We start from the raw sequence: 15,666 nt of genomic DNA, 5'->3' as shown, positions 1-15,666 counted from the left end.
TCACATGAAATTTGTATTGCTTGCTTGATGACCTGGTCATTTAAAAAATTAGTGAAATGATGTTTTCAGTGAAATAAATCTTAGGTAGGTAATCATAGGATTTGTGAATTTTGCTTGTATATTGAAAAATTCAAACTACAGAAAACAGTTTCTTATTGAATTGTTGTTGAGCCATACACAAATTGATTTTAATGATTCGATGCATTAACATACAATAAATTATCATAGACACTATATAGTCTTGTGTAAATTGTTTTGAAAAAAGAGCCTCTGATCTAAATATCTCTTACTACAGGTTCTGCGACGTTTTTCGATTCTGATGACAATGGTAGGTGAATTTTATTTGCTGGGTGTTAGACCAACTACAGCTGTCCAAATATCTGTTTATACAATGATTCTTGGTGCAATAATTGCTGCAAGCAATGATCTAGCCTTCAGTGCAGAAGGCTACATATCAGTTTTGCTGAATGACTTCTTCACTGCAGCAAATGGTGTTGTTGTGAAACAAAAGCTGGATGCAGCAGAGCTTGGAAAGTATGGACTAATGTTTTATAATTCACTGTTCATGTTACCACCTGCGACTGTGTTTGCATGGGCCACAGGAGAACTGGACAGGGCCATTGCATTTTCTGATTGGGATCAGCCACTTTTTTTGGTGCAGTTTGCTGCCTCGTGTGTGATGGGCTTTGTGTTGACTTATTCTGTTATGCTTTGCACCATGTACAATTCAGCGTTGACAACTACAGTTATAGGATGCCTCAAGAATGTGTGTATTACTTATCTAGGTATGGTGATTGGTGGAGACTATATATTTTCTTGGCTGAATTTCATAGGCATCAACGTCAGTGTTATTGGAAGTCTTGTGTACACCTGGGTGACATTTAGAAGAAAACCAAGACAAGAGCCAAAGTCAAATGCTGCTGTCACAACAGTTGTATGATGAAGACTAAAGTGGTGGTATTCTTAGTGACAGTATGCATCTTACAATACTACTGAAACTGTGATTTCACTTGACTTGTGTATGTGTGTAACTGCAACTGAACATGTGAAAAAGATCTCAAATTTAGTTCTTTTTGCTCATCTGCGATTCGAGGTGGTGATATGTTTGCTGTGTAGTATATCATAGGTTGAGAACGGTGAGAGAATGCAGAAAAAAGTGCACATTAATTCCAGTACATCAAACTAAACTCTACCTGGTACTTCATACAAGAGGGCAATGATCACAGCATTGACAAATTTTTATGCAATGCTACATAAGTGCTTGAAAAGCTAGTCTGAAATTCTTCCTAGTGTGGTATATTTTTCTAAACATAATGAATGAAGTCAGTAATTGAGATTCTAGTATATACTGTAAGAAGTCTTACTTTAACAAATGTTAAACAGGATCTGTAAAATTACCATGTGTTAAAATATTTATGTAAGCACATGCAAAATGAATGGTGTGTGTGTGTGTGTGTGTGTGTGTGTGTGTGTGTGTGTGTGTGTGTGTGTGTGTGTGTGTGTGTGTCAAATTGCAGACTCTTGGTTATGGTCTGAGCTGCAGGAACTAGTTTACATTATTGATGAGGAGAGACTCACGTCGATCCACAAAAATACTTGTCATATGTCAAAATAATAATAATAATCATAATGCCAGTGCAAAAATTAAGATCCTCAATTGTACACATACAGACAATTTTCATTTGAGTGCAACAAATATAAATACAGTATTGTGCTGCAAAATCTGGTAAATGAAACTTGCCATTTATTACTGCACTGAAGACGCGTGGTGTGGAGTTCCATACACAGTGTTCGGACAGATTTCCGGATGTGCATTAAGTCTGATACCTACCTACCTACCTCTCTCTCTCTCTCTCTCTCTCTCTCTCTCTCTCTCTCTCTCTCTAACTCTGCTGCGATGCACTCTTATGGATCACTCAATTAAATGAGTATTGATGGTTGTAAAATCTAACTCCAGATATTTGTACATAGGTAACTTTAAACTGCTACTTAAAGAGACAGATTTTCAGTTAACAGCAAAGTGTTGCGCAGAGGCCTATCCATGTGTATGGTTGTTGTTTTCCTGCACATTTCGTGACAATGAAATATCATTACTTGTTGAAGGTGCTAAGCCTATTGTCAGCTTCATGTTGTAACACTGGTAGTTGTGTACAAAATCTCATGTGTTATTCAGTTTAGATTCATGCTACCCCCACTTCACATATTGTAGAATGACTAGTTTTTATGTGAAAATTGTGCCATTTTTGGAAATGTTTGTGTTAATTATGTGCCATAATCAAACATTTTGTGCTCAGAATGAAGAATGTTACATTTTTGTGTTTTAGAAGCTGGAAGGTTAATGATTAGAGGCCTTTGGAGATATTCCTTATTAAGTATACCAATAATAAGTTGTCGGATGTCTTCTGTAATATAGTTTTTTAGCTGACTTTAGTTTGTTAATCAGCATCCTGTTTTCAAATTAGTTGTCACCTGCAGAAAGGCTGTTAAGACAATTCTTTAGGTTTGGGCTCTGTTGAGACAAGACATTAACATACTGGATGAAACAATTACATCTCCTAGAAAGTACATTCCTATGGACTGCTACAGTAAAAGCCAGAGCGCTGATATAAGCAGTTTGTGCCTGTCTTAATCATTTTCAGTCAACTCCCGTTTACTGAAACTCATTCAGAGTTCTGCCTTTTCCAAGGAAGCTTTCACAATTATATTTACCAACCCTAAAAGCACAGACATCACTGTTCCAGTCAACATAACAACTAGACCATTTGGTGCTCTCACCTACCTTTGTCTGTACCGATTGTTGCATGGGCTCTGGTATGTGGTAATTAGTCCTAATTTTATTCACTCACAAATTATCAAAATCCTCCAGATGCACTTAAATATTGTCAGGCACCAGATTAAAATTTTTTGAACCTGTTCTTAGTACATTAAGCAGTTCTACGCATCCAAAGTGCACACTGCTTTTACATGTGACGTTCTACATACAGGATGCAGTGTAATCATTCAGCTGAGATGCCCGATAATGCTTACACACACAACTCATTTTCTACATCTTTTGTGCTATGGCACACTGACTGCTTCACTTGAGTGTCAACTAACTGCTGTTTCACATACCTTTATGAAATTTGCAACAAAAACATCACCATGACCATGGTTACCAACAGTGTGATGTTAAAGATTCCCATTCTATCACAGGAATTCGTAAAGTGGTCTGTCCTCCTCCTCCATGTAGCAAGATAATGGTGGTACTATCCACAAGCTGAAGCCAGTTTAATTGGCATGATGGTCAGAATTGACACACCTTCCAAGGTTCTATGAAAATGTGTGCTTCTGTGGCTCTCTCTGTATACTTTTCTGCCAAACTATCAATTTGCAGTATTTATTATTTCACTTGAAATGCATTTATCATGCAGTGTTAGATGAACACTCAAATTTGATGTGTTTAAGCAGTTATTCTGCCCATGTTCCATATGTGAAAGGATCAGGAACAACCCCTAATGTATAATACAGAGGGAAGTACCCTCTACCATGCACTCTAGTGACTTGCAAAGTATAGATGTAAATGTAGAATATGCCTGCTGTAATTTTTTCCACTCAGTTAGTAGCAAACACCTTACTTTTAAATTATAAACAGCTCTAGAAGATAAACAGACTGTGCAGGTGTGCACTGGCTGAAGTGGGGAGAACACCTCTTACATAGTAATCGAAAATCAATCAAAACAGTTGCCTCAAAGCTGAGAACTTCTCAATAAATGTCTTGAGAGACTCACATACACCAGTCACGTGTGTGTGTGTGTGTGTGTGTGTGTGTGTGTGTGTGTGTGTGTGTGTGTGTGTGTGTCCTGCACTCTGAGGACGTCAGGCTGTGATATCTTGTACAGTGAGGCAACTTAAAACTATCAGGAAGAATAAATTTAATTTGAGCTCTTCATTTGACACCATTAGCAAAGACTGATAAAATGTCATTGAAGCTTTTGTAGGTTAGTGGATAGTTTTTTGGTTATTGGTGCAGAAGGCTTTGATTTTATTCCCAAGACATAGAGTTTATAACAGACAAAATTACTCACAGAAAACCTAGAGGGAACAGGGTACACAACTTCCTTTAAGGGAAAGGTTATCACTGATTATGAAGGTAACCAGAGAAATCAAAATGTTGTTAGTTAAAATACCATACTATCCTTAGTGTGCAGGCAACACTGATTACTGAATGTTAACATGCTTTCTGGAATTATTGAAAATTTAGCTAATTGCCTGTAGAAAGGAAATTGTCATAAATATACAGGGTGAACACAGTCCTGACATGATTATACAAATTTATAACCGAATAACTGTTTGAGATAAGTTACATTTGATGCCATTACATAGGTTAATGTTACTAGTTTTTGAAGACCACTTAAGTTAGTAAACCTCGATGTGTGCTCCCTTGGTAGCTCGGAGAATATCGAGGCGGATTCCAGTTCCCTCCAGGTGTTTCGTAACATGTGTTCTGTCACAGTACCCACAGCAGCTTTTATCCTAGTCTTCAGTTCATCATCGTCAGCAACTGGTGTGACAAAGACTACCTCCCCCCTCCCACACTGGGGCTATATCAAGGACAGAGTTTTCGTCACACCAGCTGCTGATGTCAACGAACTGAAGGCTAGGATAAAAGCTGCTTTCCAGAAATCTAGGAATGTGGAATCTGCCTGTTGTCCTTCATCCACTGTTAGCAGGATGTCATGCAAGAAAAGAGCAAATGGAGTTTTGCATGAGTGATGTTTTCTAAATCGATGATGATTTGTGGACAGGTTTTCTGTCTCAAGGAAATATATTCGAACTCAGATATTCAAGAATTCTGCAGCAAACTGACATTAAGGATATTGCTCTTTATGTGGGTCCATTCTTTTATGCTTCTTACCTATGGGAGACACCTGCCAATTTTTTCCATCCATTTGGGACTTTTCGTTGGGTGAGAGATTTGAGATACATGCAAGCTAAGGGGCAAGTGCCGCAGTGTATTTTTTGTGAAACTGAACTGGTATTCCATCCAGATCTGGCAACTTATTTTTCAGCTCTTTCAGTTGCTTCTCTATGCAAGGGGAGCCTATTACTGTGATTACTGTGTTCTCCATACCGCATTCTGTGAGACAGTCAAATAAAAATGTTTGCAAGATCCTCCTGTGTGAAAGTTTTCCTGAAAGCAATCATATAACAGGTCATCAGTTTTCTTTTTTATTCTCCTGTATGATTCTTGTCAGTAACTTCGAGGCATGAATTCTTTAGCGGATTGTGTGATACTCCTGACACTCACCGACTCTGCTGCAGTTGTGTTATATACAGCAAAATTCTGGTGTCTCCTGGTTCAACAAAGACAGTCACCTGCTTCATGCTACACATACTAGAAAACTCTGCAGATTATGGTTGAAGTTTGAGGTAAATGTACTGCAGTGTTCTGCAGCACTAGGATTCAGGATTGATAGGGATCCGACATCAGATGAGCTATCCTAATGATCCAGCTGTACCACTTCTCCTCTTGAGTCTCACTAACAGGGATGGGTTTGCCTGCAGGCCCAAATGCACTAGTAAGAGTTCACAAGTCGACATGCATTCAGATATGTATTCTTGATGGCATTGCAGTTCTGGCAGTACTCCATTGAGAATATGAGAGCTGGGTTCTATTCATGTTTCAAACACTAAAAAAAGTTTACAGAAAAAATTAACTCCTCAAATACTGCTGTGAGAATAGGACTATGCATTTCTAGGCTGAGATCAGTCATTGCTAGTAGACACGTTACCATTACACCAAAGAAAATACTCACTAAACAGTGGGAAATCTAGGATGGAATAATGGCAGTATATCAAAAGGATAGATTGCTTCAGCCAAAAAGCCCATGTAACTCGTCACAGTTCGCTCCTCCATCCAACTGTGATCCTCTTCCACTGGCCCCAAATCCCCCCCCCCACTCCCCTCCCAATTAACTTTCCAGAATTTCTTAACCTCAACCTTGTATCATTATTTCCCAAATCCCTCAATATGCAAGCTAACATTAAATCTGCAGAAAGAACCACAATCCACCGTCTAAAAACTGAGCTCAATCTTATAATCCTACCTGCTTACAGACTGCAGCACTGTGGTTTTGAAGTGAAAGGTTTATCTGCCAGAAGGACTCTGGCAGTTGTCAGATTTGTCCACCTAAAAACTCTGCCACAGTGACTCCATTCCAGAAATCAAACAGGATCTCGAGCCTCTCCTCAAATCCCGAGTGCCATCCTGCTGCCACCTACATGTGGGGTGTTTACTGCGGAATTGATGGCAATTTCCCGGGCCCTTACCTTTATTAAACAATCCCAACACAGCCGTGTTTTGTTATGTACGGACTCGATGAGTGGCCTTCTTGCTATTGACTGGTGTTTTTCGCGCCATCCCTTGGTCTCTGCCATCCATGACCATCTCGCTGATATTCACTGTGCTGCTTGTTCTATTGACTTCCTTTGGGTCCCTGGCCATGTGGGTATCCCGGGTAATGAGCTTGCTGATCGTTTGGCTTGGGGAGCAGTTACTTACCCCCCGTTTTCTGTAACCCCTCCTGCAGCGGATTTATGGCTTCACATCAAATCCCACTTCGCACAGTCATGGGCCAATTCGTGGGAGGCTACTCCACTGTCTAATAAACTTCGTGCAATTAAGGTGACACCAAGCCCATGGCGTTCTTCCTTTCGCCTCTCCCGAAAGGACTCGACCACACTGTGTCGTCTCCGCATTGGCCATACCAGGCTGACCCATGGTTTTCTTTTGCGTGATGAGCCACCCCCGCTATGTGGTTGTGGAGCCTTCCAGTCAGTGGCCCACATTTTGGTTGAATGCCCCCTTCTTTTGGCTCTGCGTGTTAAGTACAGACTCCCCCACACTTTACGTTTGATGTTGGCTGACGATTCCCGGATGGTCTCTCTGGTTCTCGGTTTCCTCCGGGAGAGTGGTTTTTATTCTCAGTTTTAAGGTTTTTAATCTCTCTCTGGTGTTGGGGCAGAGCGGTGAGTGTTTGGGTGTCTCCCACTGTAGGCAGTGTTCAGAGATTCCCGATTCACCTCCCTGACCGGAATTTCTTTTTTCTTCCCCTTTTACTCTGTTTTTACCCCCCCCTTTTTTTTTTTTTTTTTTTTTTTTTTTTTTTTTTTTTTTTTTTTAAAAAAAAGGCTTGGTTAGTCTTTCTATTCCCATACATACTTTGTGCATTATAGCGGTTGTACCTTTTAAGTCACAGGTGGTCTTGCCTATGCTGCTTCAGCATAGTGTTGGGTTCGTCTCTCTTGCCAACTTCCCTCATTTGTTTTTTACCAATGACAACGTGACTGCCCTTTTACGTTTTTCCCTTTTTCCGTTTTATTGTTCTGACTTTTCTGAGATGTCCCGTTAGCGGAATGGAGTATATTTGAAACAAGAGGCTGATGACCTTGCTGTTTGGTCCCTTACACCTCAAACAACCAACCAACCGAGTGCCATCCCAGAACCTCTTCCCAGAGTCCATCTCTCTCCTCACCCCTGCCATTCCCCGCACACCTACCTTCTACATGCTTGCTAAAGTCCATAAAACGAACTATCCAGAGTGCCCCATTATGTCCAGTTACTGTGCTGCCACTGAGACAATATCTGCCCCTGTAGACCAACACCAGCCTATTACCCACAACTTACCTCCTATATAAAAGACACCAACCACTTCCTTCAGACACTCAGCATTCGTGTTCCTTTACCACAGGGTGACCTGCTTGTCATTTTAATGCCACCTCCCTTTACACTAACATCCCTAATGCCCATGCACTTGCTACGATTGGACACTACCTTCTCCAGTGCCTGATAGATTCCAAACCTAGAGTCTCCTCCTTGGTCACCATGACTAGTTACACTCTCACCCATAATTACTTCTCCTTCGAAGGCATCACCTGCAAACAAATCAATGGTATGGCAGTGGGCACCTGCATGCACCATCCTATGCCAACCTATTCATGGGCCATCCAGAGGAATCCTTCCTAACCACCCAGAATTCCAAACTGCTCACCTAATTATGATCATTGATATCTTTGTGACCTGGATTGAGGCTGAGGACAGTCTATCCACATTCCTCCAGAACCTGGACACCAGGTCAAGCAAGATACCTTAATCAATGTTGCCCTCCAACCCAAAGATGGTTACTTGATTACCTTTGTCCACATCAAACCTACCAACCACAGCAATACCTCCACTTTAGCAGCTGTCATCCATTCTGTACCAAGAAGTCCCTCCCCCATATAGCCTAGTCACCAGTGGTAGTCACATCTCTGATGATGAACAGTGCCTCTTGAACTGTACCTATGGCCTCATTGAGGCCTTTGCAGATGAAAACCTTGTACAGAAACAGATCTCATGCCTTACCTCTCAAGTCGCCCACCACCTCCTTAGGTCCCACTGTACAGCCCCAAAGGAGCATTTCCCTCATGATTCAGTAGCACACCCAGGACTAGAGCTGCTGAATCACATTCTCCACCAATGTTTTGTGCCCTGAAATGGAGAATATTATACCCACTACCTATCCAACCCCTCCCACATTGGTATTCCACTGCCTACCAAACCTTCACAATATCCTTTTTCTTTCTTACACAACTCTTGCTCCCAAACCCTTGCCTCTTGGCTCAAATGGCTCTGAGCACTATGGGACTTAACAACTGAGGTCATCAGTCCCCTAGAACTTAGAACTACTTAAATCTAACTAACCTAAGGACATCACACACATCCATGCCCGAGGCAGGATTTGAGCCTGCGACCTTAGCGGTCGCGCGGTTCCAGACTGAAGCACCTAGAACTGCTCAACCACACCGGCCAGCCCTCTTGGCTCGCATCCCTGTTATAGATGTAGGTGCAAGACCTGCCTCATACACACCACCACCACCACCACCACCACCACCACCACCACCACCACCACCTACTTCAGTCCAGTCACAAGCATCACCTATCCCATCAAAGGCAGGGCTACCTGTGACAGCAGGCATGTGTTCTAAAACCTAAACTACAATCACTGTGCTGTTTTATGTGGGAATGACAACAAACAAGCTGTTTGCATGAATGGTCACTAACAAACTGCCAGCAAGGAACAGCTGGACCACCCAGGTGCTGAGCACACTGCCCAACGCAGCGTTCATCACTTATATGACTGTATCACAACCTGTGCCCTCTGGATCCTTCCCGCTAATGCTACCTTCTCTGAACTGCACAGATGGGAACTCCCCTGTAACCCTCCTGTCCTCAATTTTCATTAGTCATTGCTCTTCACCTACCTGTCACCTTCCCTGTTACCACTCCAGCTCTACACAGCCTTGTGTTCCACCAATGCACCCAGTCTCTTTATCTCTCTCCTCCCATTCCCCTTCTGTCTAATCTGTTAGTAGATGCCCTACTTATCTCCCCGGGCCATCCCTCTGATCCCTTTTTGTTGTGTTTTTGTGACTCATCTTCACTATATTGTTATCACTAAATAAGGTTGTTTACATCTTACGAAGTAGAATATATTGAGTAGTTTGAAGCGATCTTTATTCATAAGATCACATGTGGCAGTTGGTCTGAACATAATTTAAGTAAACAACTGCTACAATGAGCAGCCTCCTGTTTTCAGCACAAAAATTGCAAAAAATTATGTTTAACTGTCTTCATGTTAGGAAAATTATGCATGATCATTTGTTTGACAGATGAATGGGATAAAGCATACATACCTCTGAGGAAATTCATTAAGGTGCCACTACTTTTGGAAGAAAGTCTAAATGTGCTTGGTTTTAGATTAGATATCTCTGGAATTTTTGACATTAGATAAATATTGCTAAAGTCTATTTCCTTGGCACAATAAACCATGGCTTCTACATGCATATTGTGCAAACCTTTGTGAAGTGCATGGCAGAGGGCACTTGCATGTTAGTTTTTTTTTCTGTTCTTCTCATGCAGACTGTGGGAAAAATGACTCCTCAAGTGCCTATTTGTGTGATGTAATTATTCCTGTCTTTTCTGCACAGCCCCTACAGAAGTGATATGTATGTGAGCTGAAGAATATTTCTAGATTAGCCACCTGATATTAGTGTTCCAAACTTTGTGAGCAGGGTCTCAAAACAGAATAATTGGCTTCTTATCTTCATCTGTCTGCCAATTCAGATGGCTTGTTAAATTTTTCTCTCAAGACAACCTCAAGGACTGTACTGCGATAATGAAAGTAACTGCATGACAAATTATAGATTTCTTACTGATTGTTAAATTGTGTTTGGAAATTTAATCATTCTGTTATGTATTGTTTTTTGTATATTTTGACTCTCTCTCTCTCTCTCTCTCTCTCTCTCTCTCTGTGTGTGTGTGTGTGTGTGTGTGTGTGTGTGTGTGTGTGTGTGTGTGTGTGTGTGTGTGTGTGTGTGAACAGATCTGTTGCCAAAGAAGTGTAGCTGGAGAACTGAAAGACAAATAGGGAAGGAAAAAAGAAATGCATGTCAACACATTGTTTTATAGTTTCCATAATTTTAGTTACATGGTGTCCATTAGTTAGCTGTAGTGAAAAGATAAACCCTTACATGAAACTTAAGTCTCGAGCAACTAAAGTGAAATTAATGTGTGTGTGTGAGATGTAATTAAGAAAAAGCTGTACATGTACAAAATTATTTGTCAGTAATATAAAAAAAAAGTCAAACATTATTTGGACTGCTTTTGCTGTGGGTCCATAATTTTTTAGTGTAAATTGTTAGTTCTTATCATGTTAGGCCATGTGTTAATACTGTAACACCCAAATGAGTGGGAAAATAAGTGTGGTTTTTAATTTCCTTGGCTTAATTGTGATACGATCAGTATTTTATGTTTATTTTCAGCATTTAAGAGAAAAACAGGCAATGTGACTGTTCACTGGTTGGTTGGTAAGAAGTTCGATAATATTTGTGTACACAAGTGGACTTAAAGACTTTATTTCCTAACATCTGAATATTATGCCAAAGTTAATTTTATTCTTCGCTGATTTATGATCAGCAGTGCAAAGTACAATTGTGCACTCAAAATAAAACAATTCTTTTAAATATGCTGCAGTATCTTTATTCATCATTAGATTTTAAAAATCCTAGGGTTCATTCATTACCATAAAGGGAGATAAAATATAGGTTTCAGAAATAGTCTACATACTGTGAAAAATGATTTATTGTATTGTGTAGTTTGTTTTCACGTGTGTATCAGTAGTTGATTGTGAAACACACAATTGTGGTAATTTTATGCCGACACAAAGTAGATATATAAAACTACGTGCAGCTGTATTAAAAGCATGGGTCAGCAAGTAAATCTGCCAGATTACATATCTGGATTAGATAGAAGGAATTCATAAAAAATCAAATTAAGAGAACTCTGCAATTGAAAATGCCAGATCAACCAAAAATAAGAGCAAGAAGAAAGACGTGAAGTCTACAGCCTTTCTACCGTATATAGGGAAATGTTTTTTTCAAAACTTGCAAGAGTAATGAGCATAAAGTGAATGTGAGCTTCCATCTAATGGCAAAGGTAGCAGCTCGGTTGGGACCTATGAAGGATGATCACCTTTTTCAAAGAGTGGGTATGTATGAAATCCCTTGAGTGTGATAAAAGGTACATAGGACAAATAATAAACACTGTATAAGAATGTTATATTGAACACTAGTGATAGGCTTGCCTTAGAAAGCCCAATAAATCTGCAGTAGCTCAACATTCCCACTGGCCATTCCATGGGTTACAGGAAAGAGACTGGCCACAGCCTCAACCCACTGGGATTCAGTGGTCAAGGAAGCTGTGAAAACACAATTAGCAGACAAGCCACCGAACTGAGATAAGGGTTTCTAGCTCCAGAAATCACGGAAAACCTTAATTTCCATCTACACTGTCAAATGAAATTTTAAGTTTTTACTGACTGGCATTCCAACATATGCCATCCATAATATACTTTGTAGGCACTAGATTCGCTGCTCTCTGTGCTTGCTTTATATTATTTGTAGGTGCATAGTTTTATCTATGATTAACATTCTTTCCAGTGGCACTTTGAGAATGGCTGAAAGGTTGTCATGTCAGCTTAAATATTTGAACAATAATTAACAATCTCCTAGAAGCATGCCCAGAAGATACTATTCTAAGAATATAAATTGTTATATTCTATATCTAAAAACAAAGATGATGTGACTTACCAAATGAAAGTGCTGGCAGGTCGACAGACACACAAACACAAATATACACACAAAATTCAAGCTTTCGCAACAAACTGTTGCCTCATCAGGAAAGAAGGAAGGAGAGGGAAAGACGAAAGGATGTGGCTTTTAAGGGAGAGGGTAAGGAGTAATTCCAATCCTGGGAGCGGAAAGACTTACCTCTCCTTCCTTCTTTCCTGATGAGGCAACAGTTTGTTGCGAAAGCTTGAATTTTGTGTGTATATTTGTGTTTGTTTGTTTGTGTGTCTGTCGACCTGCCAGCACTTTCATTTGGTAAGTCACATCATCTTTGTTTTTAGATATATTTTTCCTACGTGGAATGTTTCCCTCTATTATAACCATATCATTAATTGTTATATTCTGATTTTTATGTTGACTTAATTCTATTTATTTTATTTACATTGTGATGTTGTGGGCTCTTCAAGCTTTTAGCCCAATAGACTTAGTAATATTGAACCAATGTAAAGGTTATGGATCCACCTTAATGTAAAATATTTTGGTACGTTATAGCATCAAAAAAGTTTTCCCGTGAATGGATTTCTAATTCTCAAGTCTCACAGCAGCTAACTTAATGAAATGCTGTCACTGCCTATTGTGAGTAGTGTTTTCAGTCCCATTATATAGGTAAAATTGCTGAACTTAACAATATTCAGTTCTCTTAAAATTTTAGGCTGGTCACTGAAAAATTTTAAAATGTCTTCTAGAAATATTGAACTTTCCTAACAATGCTTAAAGAGGTTTCCCAATGTCAGTGACTTATTAGTAACAGAGCCATTGAATCAATGGTACAATGAAAATAGTGTGACTGCTCACTGATAATTTCATGTAGCAGTAGGCATTAAGTCAGTAATCACTGAGAAAGTGGAATGTCCATTTGTATGTATGAATAACTGTACAGATTCAAGATGGAACATCGCATATTGCATTTTTCTCTGTGATTAGCAAGTAGTGTATTAAAAAGGTTTTACCTTTTTACCATCATATTGCGGTCAGGTAGTTGGAGTAAACAGATAAGCAGTTCGTCACAGGAGAAGTAATGAGGTAAAGCATGCTTCCTACTTCATAACCATCACCACACCACGGCAATGGGAAGTATATAATGCAGTGGTGGCAGATGTGATACAGCAAATTTTGGTGTGTGTGTGTGTGTGTGTGTGTGTGTGTGTGTGTGTGTGTGTGACAGCATGCTGTACTTTCTTCTGTTGGTACAAATACTTCGTGCAAGTAGTGTTAATACTGAGATGTTCAATGTCTGGCGAAGGCTGTAGTGACGGTATCATCTCTGGGTGATGGATGATATCTGTTTCCCTAGTCGTACATTTGCGAAGAGCCATATTCATTGTTTACGGTAATCAGTAAGTGCAACAAAGTTGTTCAGTGTTGAGGCTTTGGTAAAGTTATATTGAATTACCACAGTATTAACTAATATGGTCTGAGTTAAAATTTTATTTCTGTGTGTTATGCAGGGACAATTGTAATTTTCAGAAGTCGGTTTCAGCCAGATGCTGAGCAGTATGGTATCGTCAGAAGGGCATGAGGAGGATTTCATGGCTTGAACACTTTGCTGTCCTGTGCATATCACTGTGCACTTGAATTTAGCAGCCTTCCTTTATTGAAGTATTTCTCCTCATTCACTACTGATATAATTCAGAGTAACAGATTTCTCAAGGGAGATCCTTGCTGATGTGCTATTGGAGTTTTCTCCATGTCGAATGTCTGTCAACACTGAATCGTGTGCTGACACTCAGTGTACTGCTGTTCTGTTAGTGGTAGTTCACAAACAGGAAGGCTGCAAAAGATTGAACTTCTTGCAGAAAATTCACCGCTCTCTGCCATGGCAGTGCTCGCATCAAGAGAGCATAATCCAACTTGAAGGTACAGCTGCACCTACAAAAATGTTGATGCTTTACATTCTCAGACTGGTTTTGCCTGTTAACACAAGTAAGAATAAAGAAACTGGCAGATGACCACAAGGAAGAGCAATTTAAATCCCAGAGAAATACAGAAATAAGAGACTATAGTGACACTACACTTAATATAAGAAGATAGATTGAAGAAAGACAAACCTTCATTTATGCAATTAACATGTTTAGAGGGCTTTTAGCAATATTAATTGGAAAGCATTGTTTGACATTACAAAGTAGGAAAGGGGGGGGACAAGGAGTGAAAGTTTATTTAGAATTTGTGCTATTTTGCAGTTCTGAGAACTGACGGACATGAAAGGTAGGAGATAGTTACAAAGTGAATGACAGGATTGTAGCCTATCCCACCTCTCATTGAGTAATAAGTAAAGGAAACTCAGGAGAAACTTTGACAGTGAAGTTCACATGGAATAAAAAAAATAAAAAAATATTGAGTTTTGTTGGTGACACTGTAATCCTGTTTGTGATGGCAAAGAACTGGGAAGATCAATTAAGTGGACTATACAGGGTGTCCCATTTATCTTGACCACCCTAAATAACTCCACCCTAAATAACTGTTTGTCCAGATGCAAATTACAAAATGTTTCAAGCAAATGTTCTTTAGCTGTCAGGGGGACATAAATCAGCACGATTGCCTTGGTTGTAGCTTTGTTTTTTACAAAGATATGAACAGCAGTATGACTTTTTTAAATGACACCCTGTATTTTTTATTCAGTAATTAATTTCCTCTCCTAAAGACCTACCATATTCAAAAATGTATCACAGTGTACCATTCTCTGAAACACAGTTATTAATTACATTACATAACACAACATTGACATTGACACTCGCAGCCCTTAGTGCATTTACTCGGGGTAATGGAACACAGTTGAAGAGTTGTGAGGGTAGAATGTACACCAACGAAGCGAAGGTAGAAATTCTACTCATCTACGGGGAATGGAAGTTAGCAGAACAGTAATTGCAGTACTGTTTTCTTATGTATGGGTACATTTAGTATAGTAGTTTAGTCCTTTTAAATACTGTTGCTTAGAGTAGGCATACAGTAAAGGCTGCCCTTCCTACAAACTGCATCGACAAAATGAAGATAGGCGAAATGCTACGCAGGGAGCAGAACTGTACAGAGCGATATCCTGACAAGAACCCACCTTTCCAGTGGAAGTTTCAATCCACGACAATGCCATCGTCATAGCACTCACACAGACAAAGTTTCCAAAGTTACCTTTATCGCTTCCATTGCTATGAATCCACATGTGAGCACAAGACATCTTGAACATGATTGGCATTCTTATAACCAGTGTACATCATATTCTTAAACGTCACTGTTGCCATCCTTACCATGTACACCTACATCAAGAATTGCATGGGAATGATTTCCAGAATCGTGTACAGTTCTCTGTGGGCACAGCAGCAAATCCTAGTCAGCCTGAACTTCTTTTCCAATGTTCTATTTACCAATGAATGTTTCTTCTCAAAGGACAGGTAAATACAAGAAACATGCATTATTGGTCCAGCGACAACTCGCGATGGTTTAGACAGGTGGAACATCAGCGTCAAT

At 39.7% G+C, this 15,666-nt stretch overlaps 1 protein-coding gene across 5 annotated transcripts in view; it reads left to right on the top strand.

Moving 5' to 3' along the window:
• Positions 1-6,362, top strand: part of LOC124774256 (UDP-sugar transporter UST74c) — a 134,600-nt gene extending 128,238 nt beyond the window's left edge. For all 5 annotated transcript variants that reach the window (XM_047249465.1, XM_047249467.1, XM_047249468.1 and 2 more), the window contains one exon: positions 296-6,362. In XM_047249465.1, coding sequence (XP_047105421.1) covers positions 296-940 — 645 coding nt within the window. In that variant the 3' untranslated portion in view covers positions 941-6,362. The remainder of the gene's footprint in view (positions 1-295) is intronic.
• Positions 6,363-15,666: the final 9,304 nt, after the last annotated feature.

This window comes from Schistocerca piceifrons, chromosome 2, assembly GCF_021461385.2.
Source record: "Schistocerca piceifrons isolate TAMUIC-IGC-003096 chromosome 2, iqSchPice1.1, whole genome shotgun sequence".
Taxonomy (NCBI): Eukaryota; Metazoa; Arthropoda; class Insecta; order Orthoptera; family Acrididae; genus Schistocerca; species Schistocerca piceifrons.
Note: the sequence above shows the minus strand (reverse complement) of the source record. Positions and strands in the feature narration are given on the sequence as shown.